Source organism: Tachyglossus aculeatus, chromosome 3 (assembly GCF_015852505.1).
Source record: "Tachyglossus aculeatus isolate mTacAcu1 chromosome 3, mTacAcu1.pri, whole genome shotgun sequence".
NCBI classification, from domain to species: domain Eukaryota; kingdom Metazoa; phylum Chordata; class Mammalia; order Monotremata; family Tachyglossidae; genus Tachyglossus; species Tachyglossus aculeatus.
This window is the reverse complement of record NC_052068.1, coordinates 45812036-45836606: the sequence shown is the minus strand read 5'-3', so window position 1 is coordinate 45836606 and position 24571 is coordinate 45812036. Positions and strand designations below refer to the sequence as shown.

General features: G+C 41.3%; 1 protein-coding gene across 4 annotated transcripts in view; it reads right to left on the bottom strand.

The window, feature by feature from the left end:
* Positions 1-7214: 7214 nt before the first annotated feature.
* HERC4 (HECT and RLD domain containing E3 ubiquitin protein ligase 4) overlaps positions 7215-24571 on the bottom strand; it is a 96315-nt gene continuing 78958 nt past the window's right edge. For 3 of the 4 annotated variants that reach the window (XM_038743553.1, XM_038743552.1, XM_038743554.1), the window contains 10 exons: positions 20027-20050; positions 19443-19541; positions 17369-17536; positions 16411-16554; positions 15362-15528; positions 13473-13539; positions 12759-12841; positions 11591-11774; positions 8881-8983; positions 7215-7895 (listed from right to left, as the gene is read on the bottom strand). In XM_038743553.1, the coding sequence (XP_038599481.1) occupies positions 7687-7895; positions 8881-8983; positions 11591-11774; positions 12759-12841; positions 13473-13539; positions 15362-15528; positions 16411-16554; positions 17369-17536; positions 19443-19541; positions 20027-20050 (1248 nt within the window). In that variant the 3' untranslated portion in view covers positions 7215-7686. The remainder of the gene's footprint in view (positions 7896-8880; positions 8984-11590; positions 11775-12758; positions 12842-13472; positions 13540-15361; positions 15529-16410; positions 16555-17368; positions 17537-19442; positions 19542-20026; positions 20051-24571) is intronic. The other variant, XM_038743556.1, reaches the window with a different exon arrangement.

Sequence of the window (24571 nt, the reverse complement as noted above, 5' to 3'; positions counted from 1 at the left end):
TTTCTGTTAAACACTGGACCACACCCCCCCCCCCTTTTTTTTTCTTTTTAAGACTGTCCTTCTACCGAGCAACAGGAGGTTTGCAGGTGAGGTTGGCCATATTTGCCAATATGTTGCCAATTTGTACTTCCCAAGCGCTTAGTACAGTGCTCTGCACATAGTAAGCGCTCAATAAATACGATTGATGATGATGATTTGCTATTAGGAAGGTTGAACAAGTATAGATGTTGGCTCTGCTAAAAATACAAGCAGAATCCCCGAGCGTTGTCCAGATTTTACATGTTTTCAACCACAGCTTCCGCAGGTTCAAGCTCTAGGAGGCTCAGAAGTTTCCTCCCTGACGTAAGAGCTGTCTTCATGCTGTAGAATAGTGATATTTTTTAAGCACTTAAATATGTGCCAAACACGGCACTAAGCACTGGGGTAGATGTTATATAATCGGGTCCCACGTGGGGCTCACAATCAATCAATCAATCGTATTTATTGAGCGCTTACTGTGTGCAGAGCACTGTACTAAGCACTTGGGAAGTACAAGTTGGCAACATATAGAGACGGTCCCTACCCAACAGTGGGCTCACCAGTCTAAAAGGGGGAGACAGAGAACAAAACCAAACATACTAACAAAATAAAATAAATAGAATAGATACGTACAGGTAAAATAGAGTAATAAATATGTACAAACATATATACAGTCCGAGTAGGAGGGAGACCAGGTACCCCATTTCGCGTGAGGGAACTGAGGCACGGAGTAGGAGCAGAGCCGGAATTAGAACCCAGATTCTCCGACTCCCGAGCCTATGTCTTTCCACTAGGCCATGCTGCTTCTCCAGTGTAAAATGGGGATTAAATATCTATTCTCCCCCTAAAGCTGAGCCCCGTGTTGGGCGAGAATTGTCTCTGATTGTAGCTTTAAAGGAGCAGCATGGCCCCGTGGAAAGAGCACAGGCCTCCGAGGCAGAGAACGTGAATTCTAATCCCAGTCCTGCCCCTTGTCTGCTGTGTGACCTCGGGCAAGTCACAACTTCTCTGTGCCTGTTTCCTCATCTGCAAAATGGGGATTCACTGCCTGTTCTTCTTCCTAAGACAGGGAGTCCTCCTATGTGGGATGGGGACTGTGTCCAAATAGGGGCAAGGGCACGGGCTTGGGAGACAGAGGTTGTGGGTTCTAACCCCACCTCTGCCACATGTCTCCTGTGTGGCTTTGGGCCTCAGTTCCCTCCTCTGTAAAATGGGGATTAAGCCTGGGAGCCCCATGTGGGACAAACTGATTACCTTGTATCTACCCCAGCACTTAGAATAAGCGCTTAAATGCCGGCACTGTTGGGATACAGGAGTGTGATTTTCCTCTGCCACCTGTAATGCTAATGCAAACAGAGCTGGAAGTCAAGCAATTAGTACAGCAACCAGACCATCCACGATGGATAAAAGTCTGTTCTTTTCTTAAGGATCTCCAAGGATCGTAGTCCATTCGAGTATTTTATTTCCTTGAGATCCAAGTGCGTTTCCATGTGCAGTTTAAATCTGTCTCTTTATAAGGTTTATATTTCCTCTTCTTCGGGCCTTTGAAGACATAGAGAGCAACTGGTTACCATGTCACCCCTATTATTAAGGTGTCATCTCATCCAAAAGGAACTACCTTGATTAAGTCCTCTTTTGATGATGATGATGATGGTATTTGTTAAGTGCTGACTATGTGCCAAGCTCTATTCTAAGCGCTGGGGTAGATACAAGGTAATTAGGTTGTCTCACGAGGGGCTCACTGTCTTAATCCCCATTTTACAGGTGAGGTAACTGAGGTACAGAGAAGTTAAGTGACTTGCCCAAAGTCACACAGCTGATAAGTGGCGGAGCCGGGATTAGAACCCACGACCTGTGACTCCCAAGCCCAGGCTCTTTCCACTAAGCCATGCTGCTCCCACAAGCACTGGGGTAGATACAAGGTAATCAGGTTGTCCCATGTTGGGCTCACAGACAATCACCGTTTTACAAATCAGGTAACCGAGGCACAGAGAAGTTAAGTGACTTGCCCAAAGTCACAAAGCTGACAAGTGGCAGGGCCGGAATTTGAACCCATGACCTCTGACTCCCAAGTCCGTGCTCTTCCCACTAAGCTACACTTTTTCCCACTGTCTTTTCCCCGGCTCCATCTCCTTTCTACATCATCTGTGTACTTGGATCTGTGGCCTTTGGAGAGTTGATATTTGCCCTAACCTCAACCTCAGAGCACTTAGGTACATATACAAATATATATATGTATATATATGTATATATATGTATATAGGTACACGTACAAACATATATGTTTGTACATATTTATTACTCTATTTTACTTGTACATATCTATTCTATTTTATTTTGTTAGTATGTTTGGTTTTGTCTCCCCCTTTTAGACTGTGAGCCCACTGTTGGGTAGGGACTGTCTCTATATGTTGCCGATTTGTACTTCCCAAGCGCTTAGTACAGTGCTCTGCACACAGTAAGCGCTCAATAAATACGATTGATGATGATGATACTATTATCTTATATCTAGGTCCGTGCCTGAGCCACAGTAAATGCTGAACATGCAACATAACTCTGCCTCCCTTAGGACATAACACAGAGCTTGGCACATGCTAAGGACAGATACATACCATTTATTGCTGTTATTTAGTGAAATTTCTGTGAGTTTGGCCTGTCGCAAAGGAATCTAATTGTCCTTAGTTGTTGTAAAAAACTGGGTTACTGGGGCTGCCCGTACCACAGAATGTGCACCATAAAGGAAAACCATAGGAAAACCTCTGCCCCTAATTTTACACAGTGATGCGGACCGCCTCCAGGTTGTCAGCCCTCAAGTCCTGAAGGAAGGCGAACAGCCCGAAGAAAAGCCTAGGCAATAAAACAATGTGGCTTCCCTTCAGTTCAAGACCATCGAAGTGACAATACCTTATCAGCCCTTTTTCCCCAACCCCTTTCTATGAGACACTTCTGCAGTACATGAAAACACAAAAAAGGAACTGGAGTTGGTGGGGCTTTTTTTTATGGCAAAATGTCACTGTGGTGAAGGTGGAAGTCACCAGCAGCCCTGCTTTGGCTAGTAGTGTTGGGGGTTCAGTGCTTGGCTTGTTTAACGATACACAGCTGAGTTCTTGGCCTCTCCGTGTGGCTAGTCTTTCTCACACACAGCAAAATGTAAAAGCCAGTCGGGTCCAAAGCTAGGACCGTCGTTTTAGGAGACCTGGTGGCTGCTGGCAAGGCACCCTGCTTCTAAGGTGCAGACCATCTTATGCTTGCATATGATCACCATCAGACTTGTTTTTAGTAGTTCTAGTGTGAAGCGGGAGAAGTATGGCTTTCAACAGTTGTGTTGTCTTCAAACAACAGCCGAAAAGGAGATTAGATCCAGGGGGGTGGCACTCCGACTTACCCACCCTCCCTGGCTCTTAATATCACTGAACATGGCACAAAGGGCCAAGCACGAGTTGCAGTGGACTTGTTTTTTTCATAGTGGTCTTATCCTATAATAATAATCACGATGATGATGGCATTTATCAAGCGCTTACTATGTGCACAGCACTGTTCTAATCTCCAAGCCTCCAGAACAATAAGACTCCTTGCCACCCGTATCTGAGAAACACTCGGAAAAATAAGATTATGCTGCTTTCCCAAATCCTCAGATTGACTCTACAAGAACTATCTCCCAGCTCTCGCTCATATATAATGGGAGCATCACACTTCCGCCCCTGACCTCTCTCCTCTGCGGGCTCACGTTTCCTCCTACCTTTAGGACATCTCTAACTGGATGTTTCGACGGCCCCTCCAACCGAACACGTTTAAAACTGAACTCCCTTATCCTCCCACCCAAACCCTATCCTCTCCCACGTCATTCCCATCACCGAAGCCGACACCACTATCCCCCAATCTCACAAGCCCATAACCTGGGCGTTGTCCTCGACTCAACTCTCATTCTGTCCACGTATTCAAGTGTCACCAAATCCCGTCAGTTCTATACATACCACATTGCTAAAATCCATCCTGTCCTCTCCATCCAAACCGCTACCATGCTGATCAAAGCACTTGTCCTCTCCATCCAAACCGCTACCATGCTGATCAAAGCACTTGTCCTCTCCATCCGAACCGCTGCCATGCTGATCAAAGCACTTGTTTACTGTCACGGCTGTTGCATCCGCCTCCTCGCTGGCCTCCAGCCTCCTGTCTCTCCCAGCTTCAGTTCATTCTGCTTCCCAAGTCGTCGTTCTACAGAACCACTCAGTCCACATTTCCGCACTCCTCAAGAACCTCCAATGTTGCCTACCCACTTCCACCTCAAACAGACACTCCTTACCCTTGGCTTTAAAGAACTCAATCAGCTCGCCCTCTCGTACCTTACCAATCTGTTACAGTCCAGTCCACACACTTTATTCTACTAGTGCCAATTTACTCATTGTGCCCCAGTCTTATCATTGCTGACCCCCTTCTCACATCCTCCCTCTGGCCTGGAACTCCTTTCCCCTCCATATAAGCCACATCACCACTCTCCCAACCTTCAGAGCCCTAATAAACTCATAGCTCTGCCTTCCCAATAAAGTCCTCTTTTCCACAGCTCCCTCTCCTGCAGTATCTATGCCCTTGGATTGATAGCCTTTGGGCATTAGATATTTGCCCCACCCTCAACCCTACAGCACTTATGCTTCTATCTTTAAATTATATATGATAAATTATTTATATTAATATCTGTCTCCCCCTTTAGCTATACGCTCATTGGGGCAAGGAACATAGCCGATTCTGGGTACTATATACTCTATCATCATCAACAGTAAGCACTCAATAAATGCTACTGGTGATGATGATGATGCATTCTAAAAAAACACCATTTTAAAGCCTCGGCAATTAGTGGTTGTGAGAATAGTAACTATTCACTGTATTAATTTTTCCAATTAGATTTACGCTTTGTTTCAGTGGCACCCGGTTTGGGTTACTTTGAAAAATTCCCATCAGAATTAAGTACTCAATAAATGCTACTGGTGATGGTGATGATGCATTCTAAAAAAACACCATTTTAAAGCCTCGGCAATTAGTGGTTGTGAGAATAGTAACTATTCACTGTATTAATTTTTCCCATTAGATTTACGCTTTGTTTCAGTGGCACCCAGTTTGGGTTACTTTGAAAAATTCCCATCAGAATTAAGCACTCAATAAATGCTACTGGTGATGATGATGATGCATTCTAGAAAAAACACCATTTTAAAGCCTCGGCAATTAGTGGTTGTGAGAATAGTAACTATTCACTGTATTAATTTTTCCCATTAGATTTTTGCTTTGTTTCAGTGGCACCCAGTTTGGGTTACTTTGAGAAATTCCCATCAGAATTAAGCACTCAATAAATGCTACTGGTGATGATGATGATGCATTCTAAAAAAAAACCACCATTTTAAAGCCTCGGCAATTAGTGGTTGTGAGAATAGTAACTATTCACTGTATTAATTTTTCCCATTAGATTTATGCTTTGTTTCAGTGGCACCCAGTTTGGGTTACTTTGAGAAATTCCCATCAGAATTAAGCACTCAATAAATGCTACTGGTGATGATGATGATGCATTCTAAAAAAAACCACCATTTTAAAGCCTCGGCAATTAGTGGTTGTGAGAATAGTAACTATTCACTGTATTAATTTTTCCCATTAGATTTTTGCTTTGTTTCAGTGGCACCCAGTTTGGGTTATTTTGAAAAATTCCCATCAGAATTAAGCACTCAATAAATGCTACTGGTGATGATGATGATGCATTCTAGAAAAAACACCATTTTAAAGCCTCGGCAATTAGTGGTTGTGAGAATAGTAACTATTCACTGTATTAATTTTTCCCATTAGATTTACGCTTTGTTTCAGTGGCACCCAGTTTGGGTTACTTTGAAAAATTCCCATCAGAATTAAGCACTCAATAAATGCTACTGGTGATGATGATGATGCATTCTAGAAAAAACACCATTTTAAAGCCTCGGCAATTAGTGGTTGTGAGAATAGTAACTATTCACTGTATTAATTTTTCCCATTAGATTTATGCTTTGTTTCAGTGGCACCCAGTTTGGGTTACTTTGAGAAATTCCCATCAGAATTAAGCACTCAATAAATGCTACTGGTGATGATGATGATGCATTCTAAAAAAAACCACCATTTTAAAGCCTCGGCAATTAGTGGTTGTGAGAATAGTAACTATTCACTGTATTAATTTTTCCCATTAGATTTTTGCTTTGTTTCAGTGGCACCCAGTTTTGGTTACTTTGAGAAATTCCCATCAGAATTAAGCACTCAATAAATGCTACTGGTGATGATGATGATGCATTCTAAAAAAAACCACCATTTTAAAGCCTATTCACTGTATTAATTTTTCCCATTAGATTTATGCTTTGTTTTTCAGTGGCACCCAGTTTTGGTTACTTTGAAAAACTCCCGTCAGAATACAGAAATGCAGTTTTGCTGCTTTCGACAGTCAACCCACACTACTACAAAAGTGGAGGGAAATCTGGAGAACCTAAGAAAATGGCATTCACAAATGACAAAAATCCTTAAAACAACTTTAGGCTCTCACATGAGGATCACAGTTTAGTTATTAAACCAATACATTTTTATTCAACTGATATATTTGAAAAGCTCACCGCAGTTTATAAAGTTAAAAAATAAATATCTGTACCAGCCGAAAGTCATATGTACCGCATCGCACACATTTCGCTTCTTAATGGTACGTCGAGTCTGAAAGGGTTTCACTCCGCACGCGCAGGATCTGAGCACTGATCTCATTAAATTAAAGCAAAAACCAGAAGGAAAACCTATGAAAAAATGGTTTCTAATGAAATGGCCCTAATTGCGCTTTGTTTTCCAAGTAAGTGTGATGTCTTTAACTCCTCTACACTGCCCCGGCTCATTGCGAACGGCTCCAGTGCTCCCGACACTTAGTCCAAAAGTCGGCCCTGCCTCGTGACAGACACCACAGGCCAAGGAGGAGGTAGAAAAGCAGAAGGCCTCAGAAAATAAACCAATCCCACCTAGAAAACCAGTACCAACCAAGTAGCACAAGAAATTAAAGACCAGTGTACTTCAAAAAAAGAAAAAAAGGCATCTCCGTCCCCCACTTTTAATATCAAGGGAGATGGGAGTAGGGAAAAAGAGAATATTTCAACTGTCACATTTTTAAACCCAGAAGTCATCCCAGTTCAATTTCAACCAAAGAAACTGCACTCATATCAGAATGTAACTATTTTATTACAAAACCTCTTATTATTTACAAATGAAAAATAAACCAAGTGACTATTGCAAATCGAAGTTAAAGTCTTCTCGCTCAGTGATTGAAAAAATTAAGCAAGTTTTTCCCATGCACACTCTCACACCAGATCATTGTGGTAATATTCAGCCCGTTAAAATCCCCGTGTCTGTGGATCATGAACTTGGTCACAATACTCGCAGTTTTATTGGCAGATGGCAAAGAAAAGCTATCGGTTCTGTACAGTAAGTTTAGTATTAACACAGTTTGTTGATCTAGGACTTTTGGCTTTGATGAATGGATAGTCATAGAATCACTGAACATTTTGCAAAGAAGCAGCTAATTACAGGATAATATCACCTCTCACCTTTGCCCACTGGACTCACCACCACTAAAAAGACACAAAGAGCGCATTTAATGCTTTCACATAATGAACAGGTACAATACCTCTGGAGTTATATTAAACTGAACCCTTCATTGTGATCGATAGCCTGGTTGAGTTTGCACCGCAGGGTTTCCTTGTCTGTGTATTTTGGAAGATCGAGAAGATTGAAACAGGTGTGGGACACCGGGAGATACCCGTCTCCACCTCCGGTTGGTTGGATAACTAGCTTCAGACTCTTCATGCCGAGAATAGGAATGCGGTCGCTACCTGTCAAAAATACTGTCAGGAAATGTTTCTTTTAATGAAAATGTAAAATAGTCTTTGCATTTACAAATGCCAAGCAACGTTTAGTAATACTCAGGAGCTTAGTAAACACAGATTGTGTAGCCAGTGGTTATCATCAAAAGCTTCACCCCCCTGCCAACACCAATAATAATAATAATAATGGCATTTATTAAACGCTTACTATGTGCAAAGCACTGGGGAGGTTACAAGGTGATCAGCATGTCCCATGGGGGGGCTCACAAGTCTTAATCCCCATTTAGAAGCAGCATGGCTCAGTAGAAAGAGCCCGGCCTTTGGCGTCAGAGTTCATGGGTTCAAATCCCAGCTCTGCCCCTTGTCAGCTGTGTGATGTTGGGCAAGTCACTTAACTTCTCTGGGCCTCAGTTACCTCATTTGGAAAATGGGGATTAAGTCTGTAAGCCCCATGTGGGACAGCTTGATTACCCTGTATCTACCCCAGTGCTTAGAACAGTGCTTTGCACATAGTAAGTGCTTAATAAATGCCATTATTATTATTATTATTATTACACCTGGCTGAGAAACCAAGGAGGTTGTTCCAAGAAGCCGGCCGCTCAGGATTGGGGGCTGCTTCCTCCTCAGACCAGTTTAGCCCCAGTGAAGCAGGTGGAAGGAACTGGCAGTGGCGGCAATAAATTGAGTGCTACAGTGGGGGAGAGGAGGATCCCCTTGTGATCTAGACCCGCAGGACAAGTGGCCATCGCCAACCCTGGTCTTGGGGCCCCAGGATGGCACTGCTTAACTTCACTAATGGGACCAGTGACCAGAAGAGCAGGGCAAACACTACACAAAATAATACCTAAAGCAGCAAATAATAATAATAATAATGGCATTTATTAAGCGCTTACTATATGCAAAGCACTGTTCTAAGAAACGGGGGCGGCTAGTTAACCCCATCGGGAAAACTGACCATTAACAGTCTAACCACTAGAATGATATAGCGTGAGTTGGAAATACTTACACAAAAACAGCTTTTTTCTTTCCAAAGGCAATTCGTGAAAAACTTCCCAAAATATTTTTATGGTAGGATGTTCGGCCCAATATTCTCCTTTGTATTCTGTATTCTGAAAACAACACAGTCATTTATTCAAATGAACAACGTGATAACACTGCTTTGAACGTGGGAGTGACCAGATATGGATCACTGGGACAACTCTTGTCGGGCCTGAACAACTGCAAGGTGCTGGGTCGATCGGAATTATCCACTATTTCTAGCCGCGTTCCCTTCCTACAAACAACCCCCCCCCAAAAAGGCCCTCATACTGTCCAAATCTGGGTTTGAACCTGCCTTTGAGATCGTGGGGTTGGGATGGGCTGAAATTGCTCAGCCAGGCCCACTGTGCCTGAGCCTGAAAGGCCAAGGAGGATTTGGGTTTCAGCCTGCCTGAATTTAAAAAAAAAACTATGTCTGTACCAAGGCAAGATGTTTAAATAGGGCATTTAGTCCCACTCCTCACCACCTCCCTCTTCGAGCGGTGCACTCAATAAATACGATTGATTGATTGGACAAGCAAGAGGAGGAAAGCCGACGTATTCAGCTCTGAGCTAATCCTGACATGACGGACTTTAGTGGCAGAAGTTCTTTGGAAAGAGCCCGGGCTTGGGAGTCGGGGGTCGTGGGTTCTAATCCCGGCTCCAACCCTTGCCAGCTGTGTGACTTTGGGCAAGTCGCTCAACGTCTCGGTGCCTCAGTTACCTCATCCGTAAAATGGGGTTTAAGACTGTGAGCCCCATGTGGGACAATCTGATAACCTTGTATTCACCCCGGCACTTAGAACAGTGCTTGGCACATAGTAAGCACTTAAATACCGTCATCTTATCAGATCATCTTAACAAATCCCTTATCTTTTTTCTTTATTCTTATGCTGTTGGCATTTATTTGGCAGCTACTGGCAATATTTTTCACTTCCTTTATTAACGCAGGAACAGCATTCCTACTTAAAACCCCCCATCTTGTTGTGAAGTTAAAATTCTGGTATTTGATATGCATCTGGGACAGAAGTCAAATTCACTATCTTGTCTTTATTGTGCTGCCCTTTCAAGAACAGTGCTCTGTACATAGTAAGTGCTTAATAAATGCCATTATTATTATTATTATTATTATTATTATTATTATGGCCCTTTTTTAACAGCATTTGTTAAGCACTTACTACGTCCTGTTCTATGCGCTGGGGTTGATACAAGGTAATCAGGCTGAAGACATTCCATGTTCCAAATGGGGCTCAGAGTCTTAAACCTCATTTTATAGATAAGGTAAGTGAAGCACTGAGAAGTTGAATGACTTGCCCAGAGGTCTTAGGTTCTAATCCTGACTCCACCACTTGTCAGCTGTGTGACTTTGGGCAAGCCACTTCACTTCTCTGTGCCTACCTCATCTGTAAAATGGGGATGAAGACTGTGAACCCCAAGTGGGACAACCTGAATACCTTGTGCATGGCACATAACATGCACTTAACAAATACCATAATTATTATTATTATTATTAATAATAATATTACTACTGAATAAATACTGATTGATTGAATCATCATCATCAGTATTTATTGAGCACTTACTGTATGCAGAGCACTGCACTAAGCGCTTGGGAGAATATAATACAACAGAGTTGGCAGACCTGTTCCCTATCCAGAATGAAAAATAAGTATCCTTCTCTGAAGCGCTCAGAATTTGGATGCTTTAGTTTATTCATATCAATATGACATAATCAATTTAGAGGTAAATAATACTTGTACAGCTCACTCCCAATTCTCTTTAGTATTGTGGGCAAGACAGCATGGATAACTCAAACCATAAATTATCCAAAAAACTCATTTTAGCCAAAATTTTCAGTCTTCTTTTTCCCAAGGAGCAAAATAAGGGTCACCTCTTGTCCCTGCCAGTCTCCACCCGGAATGAGCAGTGCTAAAGAGCAGTGAAATGGACAGAAGGTGGACCAGCTGAAGGGGAAAAGAGGATGATCCCTACCCTACAATCAAGGCAGGGGAGACAGACACTGCAATATATTAGACAGAAAAAAATAACAGATTATCAAAGAGAAAGAGAAAGGATCATTGGGAAGGAAGATGGTAGTGAGAGAACCAAACGTGCTGAAGTGGTAGTTGGAGGATATAGGGTGGGGGACATGAGAAATTCATGTTGGAGGGGAAGTGATTTCAATTAAGTTGGAAGATGATGTTCATGCAGAATCATTTCTGGCACTGGCAGTGCAGAAGCTCACTGCTCAGTTTTATAACTGTTCAGATTTCCCAAAGCTATTGAAACATCCCATTATCACCATGCCAGGAATTTTCACAACTGCACCGAGGCTGAAGAGAAGCCTATTCCGGCTTCCACGGGGCTTCCTTATACACAGAGTGTGTTACGTACAGGTGTTGCTTTTCAGCAAGTGGAACTGCAGCATCCTGAGACACACAGAAATGTCATATATATCCAAGTAAAACTTATTTTCCAATATGTTTCTTTCACACTCATTCCTTGTGGGTAATATCCCCTTTTTGGATGCAGGGCCAAGTAATCAAGAGTAGTGTTTTCCTTTAAGCAATTCTGTGTACTGTGGGTCACTCAAGAAGAGGAATGTTAAAGCTTCCACTACTCCATTCTAATTTGGCTTGCAAAATTGTACATTTAAATCCCCCACCCCCAACAAACACCCGCACTTTGGCTCCTCTTACCTTTTCCAGTTCCTTCCAATCGTAGTTTGTGTTCCCTATCACCATAGCCTGCAGTTCATTGGGATGGAAGAGTTGAAGGACTTTCCCTCCACAGACTTTATGAAAGCCTGCATGAAAGGCATCAAATAAAGAAGCCACCGATTTACTGAATATATAATCCACATAGGCTTCCACGAATTCATGCCTAGAAAACAACAACGAAGTTTTAATGATTAGAAGATACTAACCCCCTGAGAAAGTGATCAACTTTCTGTACAAAAATAATGGCTTTAATGCTTCTTAACAAATGGTTAATGTTTGCTGTTATTCAATGTCATCTCTCCCCAATTTCAACTCTGTGTCTGCTATTACAGGCATACAGACATTTGTCCATGGGGGCAAATGGGGACAATTGCTCCCACGGCTGTTAGAGCAGGACACCAAGAAACCTTCGGACTTGGCTGGGCACCCCAGCCCCACAACATTTATGTCCATAGCCTTATACTCTACTATTTCCCCTATCTGTAATTTATTTTGATGTCTGTCTCTGCACAGAGACTGTAACCTCCTTGTGGGCAGGGATCATTCCTACCAACTCGAAGTACATAATAAATACCACTGGTTGACTGACTTTCCAACTGAGGCTGAACAGGCCAAAATGGTGGCTTTTGGAGCCTACCCTTTTTCAGCTCTAAGTCTCTTAAAATCTCTGAACCCTTTCAGGGGAAGCAGTTGAATTCCATCTACCCAGCTGTAGAACTTCCACAGAATATCTACCCAGCTATAGAACAGAACAAAGACGTTATAACAAGGGAAGCGATGTCGTCGAGTGGAAAGAGCACAGGCCTTGGACTCAGAAGACCTGGATTTTAGTCCTGGTTCTGTCACTTGCCTGCTGGGTGACCTTGGACAAGTCACTTTACTTCTCTGTGCCTCGGATGCCTCATTTGTAAAATGGGGATTCATTACCTGTTCCTCCTCTTACACTACGAGTCTCATGTGGGCCAGGAATTAGGTCCAGCTTAATAAACACCACAATTATTACGGAACAGGCAAAAGCATTTGGAAAACTTGCCAGATATCACCAAATCTCTAACAAGTTTTGCAACTGATATAAAACTCTAAAAATGAAATAATAAAGAAAACACCAAGCTGTGAGACATCCGGTAACACCTATTCTTTAACTTACCGATTTTCTTTGTTTACAGCGATTTCTGCACCATTTACGATCAGCTCTTTCACTTCCGTGGCTCCAAAGTTTTCTACGGTGATCTGTGCAAAAAGTAGTCCAACAAGTCAAGAGCAGAGCCCTGTTACTTAATTAGAAATATTTCAAAAGTAAAAACTGGGGCCCAGTGTCCTCATACACAAGGAAGACAGGACAAAGGGCTGAAAGTTGCAACATTTTAAAATCCTGGGCTCAACGAAGCCACCATTCTGGGGCCAATCCCGCGCTACCTGTGGGGTTGGAATCTTTACAGGGCTGGAAGCGACACTTTTCATTTTCTCAGGACTAATATGAAATATGAACGTTTGCTCCCATCCCACAGGCCAAAAAGAAGCGGCTTGTCCTAACTGGAAAGAGCACATATCTGGGAGTCAGAGGACCTGAGTTCTAATGCCAGCTGTGCCATTTTTGTCTGCCATGACACCTTGGGCAAGCCACTTGACTTCTCTGTGCCTCAGTTACCTCATCTGTAAAATGGGAATTAAGACTGTAAACTTGGGCAAGGCATGGATTGAGTCCAACATAAGTATCTTGTGTCTACTCCAGTGCTTAGTACAGTGCCTGGCACATTAAAAATGCCAATAAAAAATTGGGAAAATTATTAAAGATGTCAAAATCTCGAAAAAGACAGGTTCAGGCAAAATGATTTCTAATAAAACATCCCGATTGCTTTACCGTAAAATTAAGACAAAATGTTTCCTCTACATCATCTTCTGGATAATCCAGTAATTGCTGCATGCTCCTGAAAAACAATATATAGCCTTATTAAGAAAGTACTTTAAATTGAAAAGAACATTTATTAACTGTTGACTTCCTATGAATAGTTTATTTTTCTGCATGGTCTTTCAATCAAACAATGGTATTTATTTGAGTCCTTACTATGTGCAGAGCACTGTACTGAATACAGGGAATTCTATTAACTCTTCATCCTTTCATTAGGATGTCTGTGATACTGTAAGTACAAATCTCCCGGGAAAACGTGAGAAAAAGTCTTCTGGTATATTTACTGCTTCCATTCAAATCAAAGACATTTGCCAAGATGATTTTTAAAATGTGTTTTGGTTCTCATTCATATCTTGCTTTAATATTAGGCAAAATTTAGCGAGCCATTCAAAGGCAAAGACATTCCCAAGAGTCCTAGTAAGAAGTTAACAAAAAACTGTAAAACTGCAGTTTTTGCTTAACTGGTTACTTTGTACTTTCACATAAATCATAAGCATCTCTCATATCAGGGACTTTCTTCTCACACTCACTTTCTCTTACTAACATTCTCAGGTCCAGACTGTATATCAGGCTGCCAGAATTCAAATAAGCATATGTTGCATTTAAGTACTTGGGAACGTAAGGGACTTCTTCAAATAAATGGCAGTATCTTCCATATTCAAACAGCTAAGGCTCAGTGTAGCTCAACAGACACAGCAAGAAAGCACATGGGGAGCAGTGAATAAGGAGGAGAGGGTCAAAGACTGCCAGGAGGAGAACAGGGGAGTAAGGTGGATCAAATCAAAAGAAAAAGAAAAAAAGGGGGGGGATAAGGACACTGTCACCATATTTACACAGATGGAGCATGGAAAGGAGGAGAGAGAGGAAGAAGAAAAGAAGAGAGGGGGTAGAGGAGGTCAAAAAACAAGACAAGGAGAGTGCCAATACATGGGCGGAGGTGCAAGAAGAGGAGGGCAAAGGTCAGCAGAACAGAGAAGGCAATGGAGATAGGGATAACAATAAAGAGGGAGAGAAAAGCATCAGGGAGAGGAGAGTATCAATTATGCCACGGGTATGGGTGGGTATTTTGGCTTATTTTATTTTTTAAGTATAGCAATGCTTTGACGGCCTAAGTTCCTCAATTCAAACTTTCTACATCACAACGATTCATAATTCTCATTTATTCTGACATTTCATATTGGCACACTTGTTACATTTCCTCTCCGGTGCCTCTTCTTCCTCCTACATGCACTATTCAAAAACATTAGTATGTGTTTCCTCCATTAGTCTGCAAACCCCTTGGATGCAGGGAACGTGTCTTTTGCTTCTGTTGCACTTTCCCAAGTGCTTAGTACACAGTGCTTTGCATAGAGCGGGGCTCAAAAATACCATTTCCATCACTATTCCTATGACTCTCCCCCTCTAGACTGTTAAGATGGTAGTGGGCAAGGAACATGTCTACCAACTGTGCCGTATCTTACTCTCCCATGAGTTTAGTACACTGCTCTGCACACAGTAAGCACTCAATAAATGCCACTGATGAAGACGACTACGAATACTACTATGACAACTATTCCCATACCCCAATCCTGTGGCTTGGAGAGGAGTAACAGTGACTTTTATTTCTTGACCACTTCAGTGTTGTTAAAACTCATTTATTAAAAAAAGGAATGGTGGCTTCTTCCGCATGTTAGGGAAATTCAAAATGGGTGAAGTGCTAGATTCCACCAACTGCTGGTTCCTTGAACTTATGCACAATTTTCAAAAACCACCAAAAAACACTTGACTCAATTTTTGATGAAACATGATATTTCCAGCTAAGAGGAAGTATTTCTTTTTCCTTTTAGGGCACATCCACTAACCTCCCAACATCAGGAATCAATTCTTTCAGATCATCTAGGGACGGCTTCTTTTTCAACAGCTTCTTATACAAGGCCAAAGGAAAATGGAGGTCTACAATAGTAAAGTTATAAATTGCTAGTCCACAGATAACGCCAATCAGGTGGAATAAATCACTGTCTTCAAAGGTCTACAAAACGTTTAAGAAAAAGTTTAATCACCAAAGGCATATGTTGAGGGTTACAAAAAATGAATTTTACACATCTTTTTGGTTGATCTAAAGTCCTCAAGTTCTATAAGAAGTATCACTCTGCCCGCACCCACAAAATATAGCCAATTTTGACCCACATTTTGAATCTATCAAAAATTAGCTTGTGAACTGGCTAGGTACTGACTCAGCTGGATTGCTATATACACCTGTAACATACATGTTTAAACCCCTGCATGGGGGTCCAAAGGAGAGAGAACTGCCCTCTCTCTCTCCCGCTATTAAGAGCCACAGGGAGCTGGTGGGAGAAGGAACAGGAAGGAGACTGCCAATCGTAAACCCATTTTGAAACCTGGTTCCCTACGCAAGAGGCTTTTCTCCTTTTTATTCCAGAGGCTTAAACATTCCTCTGAACACTGAAGCCTGGAACCCAATATATAGCAGATAAAGACCCATGAATGGGTGTCCATACAAAACACTAAAACACTTTCAACAAATCTTAAAGCTATTCCCTAATAATAAAATCAGAGGAACATCTCCAACAGTGTCTGAAATGAACAGGCAATGGCCTTGAGCAACAAAAGAAATAGATATCTATTTGTATTTTGACATCAAAATTCAATCTGTACAAACAGTAAGTGCACATTCTTCCCTTTAGGATCCACCTGATAATCACTTTTCCGTATCTGCTATGAAATCTGCCTGAGAATTGATGGATTTAAATCACAGGTGAGATGATTGGGCATAAAAGTAGTTCTTTAGGCAAAATACGCTTCATGATTGACTCTAGAACTGCCACTCTCTCACAAAACTACCATTTATCTACATCTAGACGGGAAATACAGTACGGAGCCCAAGATGTACCTTATCAGAAAACCAGATGAGTCTGGATTCTTCATAATATCTAAACATGCCATATTTAGGATCCAACAGTTCTCTCATGATGAGTAAAAAGAACTCTTTGCGTACCCCTCCTGCATCAACAGCTTCCTCTCCTACAAAAATAACCTGCAGGGGACACGATTGTTAACACTAGACAATATCATTTGGAAATGCGATAATACTTGGCATTGAGCTTAGCTCTAAAATGTAAAACAATACTTTTAACTAAAAGTAGTCAATCACATGAAGTTGGCATCCGATAACATAACATTTACGACATTCTTTAAGTGATTACTATGTGCCGAGTAGTGCACTAAGTATTGAAGTCAATTCAAGATAAGCGGGTTGGATACACAGTCCCTATCACTCATGGGGCTCAGGGTCTAAAGAGAGGGAGAACAGGTATTTAATCCCCATTTTACAGGTGACACAACTGAAGCAGAGACGTTACATGACTTGCCCAGAGTCATGCAGCAGGCAAGTGGAGAAACTGCATGGCCTAGTGGATACAGCAAGGACCTGGAAGACAGGACATCGGTTCTAATCCCTGCTCCACCACTTGTCTGCTGTGTGACCTTGGACAAGTCACTTCACTTCTCTGTGCCTCAGTGCCCTCATTTGTAAAACGGGGATTAAGACTGCGAGCCTTCTGTGGGATAGAGACTGTGTCCAACCCGATTATCTTGTATCCACTGCAGCGCTGAAAACAGTACTCGGCACATATTAAGCACTTAACAGATACCACAGTTAGTATTATTATCATTCTTATTTTATTAAATGGCAGAGTTGGGAATTAGAACCCGGGCTCGCTGGCTCCAAGGCCTTTAATCTTTCCAGAAGGCCACAGTGGTTCAAGAGAAAAATTAAAATGGGACATGGCTCCAAACAAAACTGAACAAGCCACAATTATACATTTATGCAAGAGACAAAGTCCAGTTACCTTGAGAGGCTTTTTGTAGTCTACGTTCTTGGTTTTCCTTAGGACTTCCATAGCATCACCTACAATATTCTCTCTACGTACTATTAGAATGAGACATGGATTCACAGATTCTATCACTGGGAGAAAAATAGAGGAGACATTCTGTCTGTGGGCCTGGTCAATTGCCATCTGGAAAAAAAAGACTAAAGTTTTAGTAGCAAGCCTACTTTAGAAACTATTGCTTTTGGGTGCCCAACATGAATATATTGGATCAACTCCTCTTTGTAACCAACTTTATATAAGCTTTAATCAAGCATCAGAATGGCTAAATAGCACTGGCTTCAGCAGAAGCTGACCAATCTTAGTACCATTTTATTTGGTTCTACAGATATAAATCTGGCTAACTCATCAATGAACAGTCACACCAACAAAGCTTTGCTCTCATTTTCCCCCAATGTGGCTTATTTCGATTTGATCAACTCTATCTCTCTCCATCTAAAGACTACTTTTTACCTGGGTTTCCTCTACTCCTGTTCTCAAAACAGCTATTTTATATTAAAGCACCATGGTGATTGTTTGGTGTGGCAGAGCACATGGAAAAACTGGTTTTCTAGCTAAAAACAGTATAATAAAAAAGCTAACGTGGATGAGAAAAACTTCTTGTAAACACACATTTCGAAAACAATGGTATTTATTGGGAATTTATTCTGTACAGAGCACTGCACTGTTTGGGAGAGTATAGTAGACAAAATTTCTGCACTCAAATGCCTAACAATCTAGTGGGAGAGACAGATGGACATTAAAATAAATCATATGTAGGGGAAGCAAACAAATTAACCTGTGTACATAAGTGCCTTGTATGATCATTTCCCTTAAAATGCCGTAGATATTACATGACATAATTTACTGAATAAAAAAACCAAAAAACAGGCATATCACTGTACAATCTAGTGGGGGAGACAGATGGACATTAAAATAAATCACATGTAGGGGAAGCAACCAAATTAACCTGTGTACATAAGTGCCTTGCATGATCATTTCCCTTAAAATACCGTAGATATTACATGACATAATTTACTGAATAAAAAAAAACAAAAAAACAGGCATATCACTGTTTTATAAGTCCATTATTCAAGGACTTAAAGTATGTAAACTGAGGACTCTCCTCCCTTCATTCCTGCTGGTTGAGCTAGCTAGGAAATTCAACTTACATTTAAATTAAATTGAAAAAATCAAAAAGAGGAAATCAAACAGCTGTCAGGAAATCTGATTCGTGATAAAGTGATACAAACCTTTAAATTTTCAGAGATGAAACAAGTCTTATCAGCCTCATAAAAAAAGTGACAGAATCCATAAACCGAAAGGTCCTTTAACGACCCATTCCTTAAACTCTAGATAGAAATCTATCAAAATTCTCTTGTAGAGATAGGAAGGTCAGAAAGTTCTGAAAGTCCTCCAGGACTTTCTTCTTTGAGAACGTATTCCAACGTTTAACATTCAGCTAGTCAGTCAATCCAACTTATTGAGACATACTGTGTGCAGAGCACTGCGCTAAGCACTGAGATGAGTACAGATACATTCCCTGCCCACAACGAGCTTTACGTGTTCAGTGTGCAGAGCACTGTACTAAGTGTTTGGGAGAGTACAACAGAGTCGGTAGACATGTTCTCTTCCCTTATGGGGTTTACAGTCTAAAGGGGAAGAGAGACATTAAAATAGATCAGGACTAGGGTAAATGGTTGAATTAAAGGATACCCTTCAGTCATGAAGTCCTAATGTCTTACTAAAATCTATCCTGCTTCAATACAAGTCCATTCCTAGTAATTTTCATTATAAAGAATAAAAAGCAAAACCTGAAATCACCTTTGATTTCACAAAATCAAGTGCCCTGAGGATAAATTTACATATACACTGTTAGCTACTGTATTTGCAATTTCATCCTGCTTTAAAGACACTCCCTTCGAGAACGGTTGGTAAAAAGATTGAAATCAAGCTGTGTGAGTGTTTATTTGTTGAGTCCCTTACATAACCATCTCGCTGTTTTGGAATTCAAAAATGAAACTACAAAAATCAATACATAAAATGAGATTTTTACCTGCATCTGTAAGACTGCATCTGTCTGTAACAATGTAGTCTTTGCTTGAGCATCAAACACAAATGGATATGTGCAAATTGTAACTGGAATATCTGTTAACTGGAAGTAAACGGTTGATATTAATGTGCAGAATTATCATCCTGGACACAGTACTAACTCCGAAAAGCGATGACATAAAGACTATATTCCTTAGTGACTAACTTAAGAATAACCACATTTGTTGATTTTACTACTAATGTGTACAGAAAAGATTATTAGGATTCTAGTTTGCCGCAAGTTTTCAAAGTTGTTCCTAACTGTGGAATGCAGAAACTCTATGGACAACAATCCGAGAGGCAGGGAAAAAAAAGATTTCTAATTCCAGGATGAGTCCTCAGAGCTGACAGAATACAAAATGTCAACTGACGAACCAGCTTTCAAACGTAGGGTTCATTTCATAAACCCATCACGTTGTCATTTTTGCAGACTCACTTTCCTGGCAACGGTCTTAGAACGATTCAATGGCCATTTTTAAGAATCACATGGAAAGGAAAACTTTGACTGTCCTTTAAAAAAAAAAGTTCCTTTCGCTTTGAAAAGCTTACCTCAGTTAATCCATGGTTGATATCCTAAGACAGCAATGCAGAATGTCGCAATAGTGAGGAAACAGCAGTGTGTTAGTGTCTAAGTTTAACTATTTAGCTTCAAAGTACCATTGAAAAATCTTTTGGTTCAATATTAAAACTATTGTGGGGAAATATACACTCTAAAATTGTACTTTCTACCTGTGGGTATTTATCAATACATTCTTAAAGCCTTTGGCATAGAATACCTCTTTATCACTTTATTCTGGGGAGAGGAGCAAAATAAAGTTGGTTTATTTTCCACTCAAATCAGCAAACTGAGCTAAGAATATATGCAAGTTCAACACATACCTCATTAAAAGCACATTTCAATGATGCCCCCGTGTAACACCATTGACAGAATGGTGGTAGTGCCAAGAAACTGGAAATCCTGTCTCTAACCCTGACTCAGAGTCATTGAAGTCATTTTCCTCATTACCTCAATTTTTCCATTTGAAAAATGAAAAGAACACAGATTATAATTATTTGATAATCAGAAATAAGAGCTTCAATTTGAACAGAAGATAGACATTAACTTTTTATATAAGTAGTAAATAGACTAAATTGCTCTAAGCAGGTATATTTTGTGAAAAATGAAGAAAATATGGTTAAGAAAAAATTATTTTCTCTTCTATCACGAAAGCACAAAAGCAAGAGCTGTAAAAAGAGATCAGTTTCCCCAGATCAAAGTTATCCAAAAACTAAGGAAAGCAACGAAACCCACAAACATAAATTCACTAGACGTAAACGTGAGGGGAGATACTGGCTAATGAAAGCTAATGAAAAGGATGATTGAAAACATGGATATAGAGTTTTACTGCCTCACTAAAACACATTTGTGCTTACTTAAGGTTTCATTCAGAAAATAACCAGATATCTACTCGGAATAGTCTCACACCATGAGTACCTGGAACCTTCCAAAGTATTACCTATTAGGGATCTGGTGCCTTTTAGGTATCATTAGGGGTGGTTTAAAAGCAACCTACAGATAAAGGCCAAAAGTCAGAACTTTCATGTTCCCTCGGCATTCCTACGTAGTAGAATACAAAAGGTAAGGGAATGAGGGCCAGGAAAATGTTTCCACAATATATTCTTTTCCATTATACACTAATAGTGAATGATATATTTTCTTTCTTGCAAAAAAGGAAAAAAAACCTCCAATACGAGTCATTGTTAAAACCCAGAAAAAGGGAATGTGCCTAAAGATCTTGTATTTCCTTGCATGAGATAGGTAAGGAAGGAAACAAAGGATTAGTCTGTTCAAATGAATTATAACCTACAGTTAACTCAACTTGAATGATATTTCAAGATAAAGAGGAATGGCAGGATATCAAAAATGGTATTATGAAAATCAGGTTGCTTTTATGGGTGGATCTCACTAGCCATCAACAATGTTTCATGAGCACTCACTGGGTGAATAATGCTACATTAGATACTATAGGAGTCTGCTTGCATAATATGGTGAAGGCATGGGGTATCTTACAACACAAATGGAGATGAAATGACCAACATAAATATGCACACACACACACACACACACACACACACACACACACACACACAGATCAAATAGTACTTATTATTTTGGATCCAAAACAAGACTCCACCTCCCCTCCACTAGATTCTTCATAATAAAAAAATAATTCATCCCCTCTTTTGCCTTTCCCCCAAACCCTGATCATAACACTCGTTAAAAAAAACTAATTCTATTTCTTTGTTTACACAGGCAGACTGGAGATTGCTCCAGGCTCAGTTTAAAGAGGCATCAGATGATAAGAACTAAACAAAAAAACACACGCTTCGGGAAAGCAACGCAAACACAAACCACATTTTGCTTTTAATTCTACTTTAAAGTGTGGTAAGAAGCTACTCTTTGTACCTAGATCTAATCTACCCTGTCACTGACCCCTTGCCCACATCCTCCTTCTGGCTTGGAACTCCTTCGCCTTCAAATCTGACAGTCCACCATTCTTCCCACCTTCAAAACCTTCCTAAAAATCACATCTCCCCCAAGACACTTTCTCTGATTAAGCCCCATTTTCCCTTTCCTCTGCCTACCCCTTAATGAATCCATCAGTGATATTTGAGTACTTACTGTGTGTAGAGCACTGTACTAAGGACTTTAGAGAGTACAACAGTGCTGATAGACCCATTCCCTTCCCACAAGGGGCTCACACTCTAGAGGGAGTTCACAGTTTGAAACATCCCCAGACCTACAGTACTTATGTACATATCTTTTTGCTCTATCATTTCTCCTATCCCTATTTTATTTGAATGTCTGGCTCCCCCTCTAGATCCTTGCAGGCTGGGATCATGTCTACCAGCAGTATTGTACTGTACATTCCCAAGCACTTACTACAGTTCTCTGCACACGTAAGCCCTCAATAAACACCACCGGTTAACTGGATGAGCAGAAGTGCTACAGTGGCACAAAAGTTCTGAGATGATAGATGATAGTTGAGACGATATCCAATCTTCTAATCCCAGCTCTGGGTTCTACTACAATCTTCTGGTATCTACCCCAGTGCTTAGCAAATACCAGCTATTATTATTAGGCTGTAGTTGAAGCCATGATAGTAGATGAGTTCCCCAAGAAAGTAATTGTAAAAAGGAGGGGGCCTAGAACTGAACCTTGATGTAAACTTACAGGTAAGGGATATAGGCCAGAAAGGGAACCGGCAAATGATAAGAGAAAAAGAGCGGCCAGAGAGGTAGGAAGAAAACTAGATAAATAGTTTGGTGAAATCAGGATTCTATAATGTTCCCAGGAGGAGGGAGTGGTCTACAATGTCAACGAGAAGCAGTGTGGCTTAGTGGAGACAGCATGGACCGCACGGACCTGGGGAGCCTGAAGGACCTGAGTTCTAATTCCAGTTCTGCCACTTGTCTGCTATGTGACCTTGGGCACTTCTCTGTGCCTCTGCTGCCTCATCTGTAAAATGGGAATTAAGATTGTGAGCCCCACGTGGTATATGTACTGTGTCCAAACCTGATTAGTCTGTATCTACCCCAGCACTTAGAAAAGTGCCCAACACATAAAAAGCACTTAACAAATATTACAAAAAAGGGAGACTGAGAGGTCAAGGAGGATGAGAAAAGAGTAGTGGTGTGGCCTAGGGGATAGAGCACGGGCTGGGGGTCAGAAGGCTTTTCAATATGGGAGAAACCTGAACATTCATTCATTCATTCAATCATATTTATTGAGCGCTTACTGTACGCAGAGCACTGTACTAAGCGCTTGGGAAGTACAAATCGGCAACATATAGAGACAGTCCTTACCCAACAATTGGCTCACAGTCTAGAAGGGGGGAGACAGAGAAAAAAAAGAACATGTTTAAAGGCAGAGGGGACGGAGCCATCAGAGAGTGAGAGGTTATTTTAAGGTAATTAGGGAGAGAAGAAGGGTAGAAACAAATGTTTTTAGAAGGGGAGCAGGAGATGGGGCCAGAGGCACAGGTAGTGGGGGTGGGAGAGATGCAGGAAGGAGAGAAAACAGGCATGCAATCCCCCCTTGAGAGACTCTCCTCCTGAGAAGGTGAGAGGGTGGTCGTCTGGGCAGGACATTGTAGAGGAAGTGAGGGAGATCACTTTGGGGAGCTCACACTTAAGAGTTTCAATTTTGTTAGAGAAGTTGGTAAGACCACTAGGGGAAAGAGAAGTATGAAAGTCAATAAAAAGCAGTGTTGCACAGCTGAATTAAGGGCAGGGCCAGTGAGGGTGCATTTGCAGGGGCAGAAGTTGACTGATATCTGCATTTCCCACGCCCTCACAGCGAATCAGAGACGGGAATAGGCTCTGGAACCACTGCTTTCTCTTTTGATCCCAGGAGGCAGAGTTTCGCGGAGTGGAACTATTGGAGAAGATAGCTTCATTCTCTAAGTTATCAATCAATCAATCAATCGTATTTATTGAGCACTTACTGTGTGCAGAGCACTGTACTAAGCGCTTGGGAAGTACAAGTTGGCAACATCATCATCATCAATCGTATTTATTGAGCGTTTACTATGTGCAGAGCACTGTACTAAGCGCTTGGGAAGTACAAATTGGCAACATACAGAGACAGTCCCTACCCAACAGTGGGCTCACAGTCTAAAAGGGGGAGACAGAGAACAAAACCAAACATACTAACAAAATAAAATAAATAGAATAGATATGTACAAGTAAAATAAATAAATAAATAGAGTAATAAATATGTACAAACATATATACATATACACAGGTGCTGTGGGGAAGGGAAGGAGGTAAGATGGGGGGATGGAGAGGGGGACGAGGGGGAGAGGAAGGAAGGGGCTCAGTGTGGGAAGGCCTCCTGGAGGAGGTGAGCTCTCAGTAGGGCCTTGAAGGGAGGAAGAGAGCTAGCTTGGCGGATGGGCAGAGGGAGGGCATTCCAGGCCCAGGGGATGACGTGGGGATCACGTCCCCACGTGGGACGTTATCTTCCCTTTCTCTTGGGGACCAGGACTACAACTGCCATTTTGCCTAGGGTGACCCAAGGGTTAACACCAGCCCTGCTTTAGTACTAGAGTT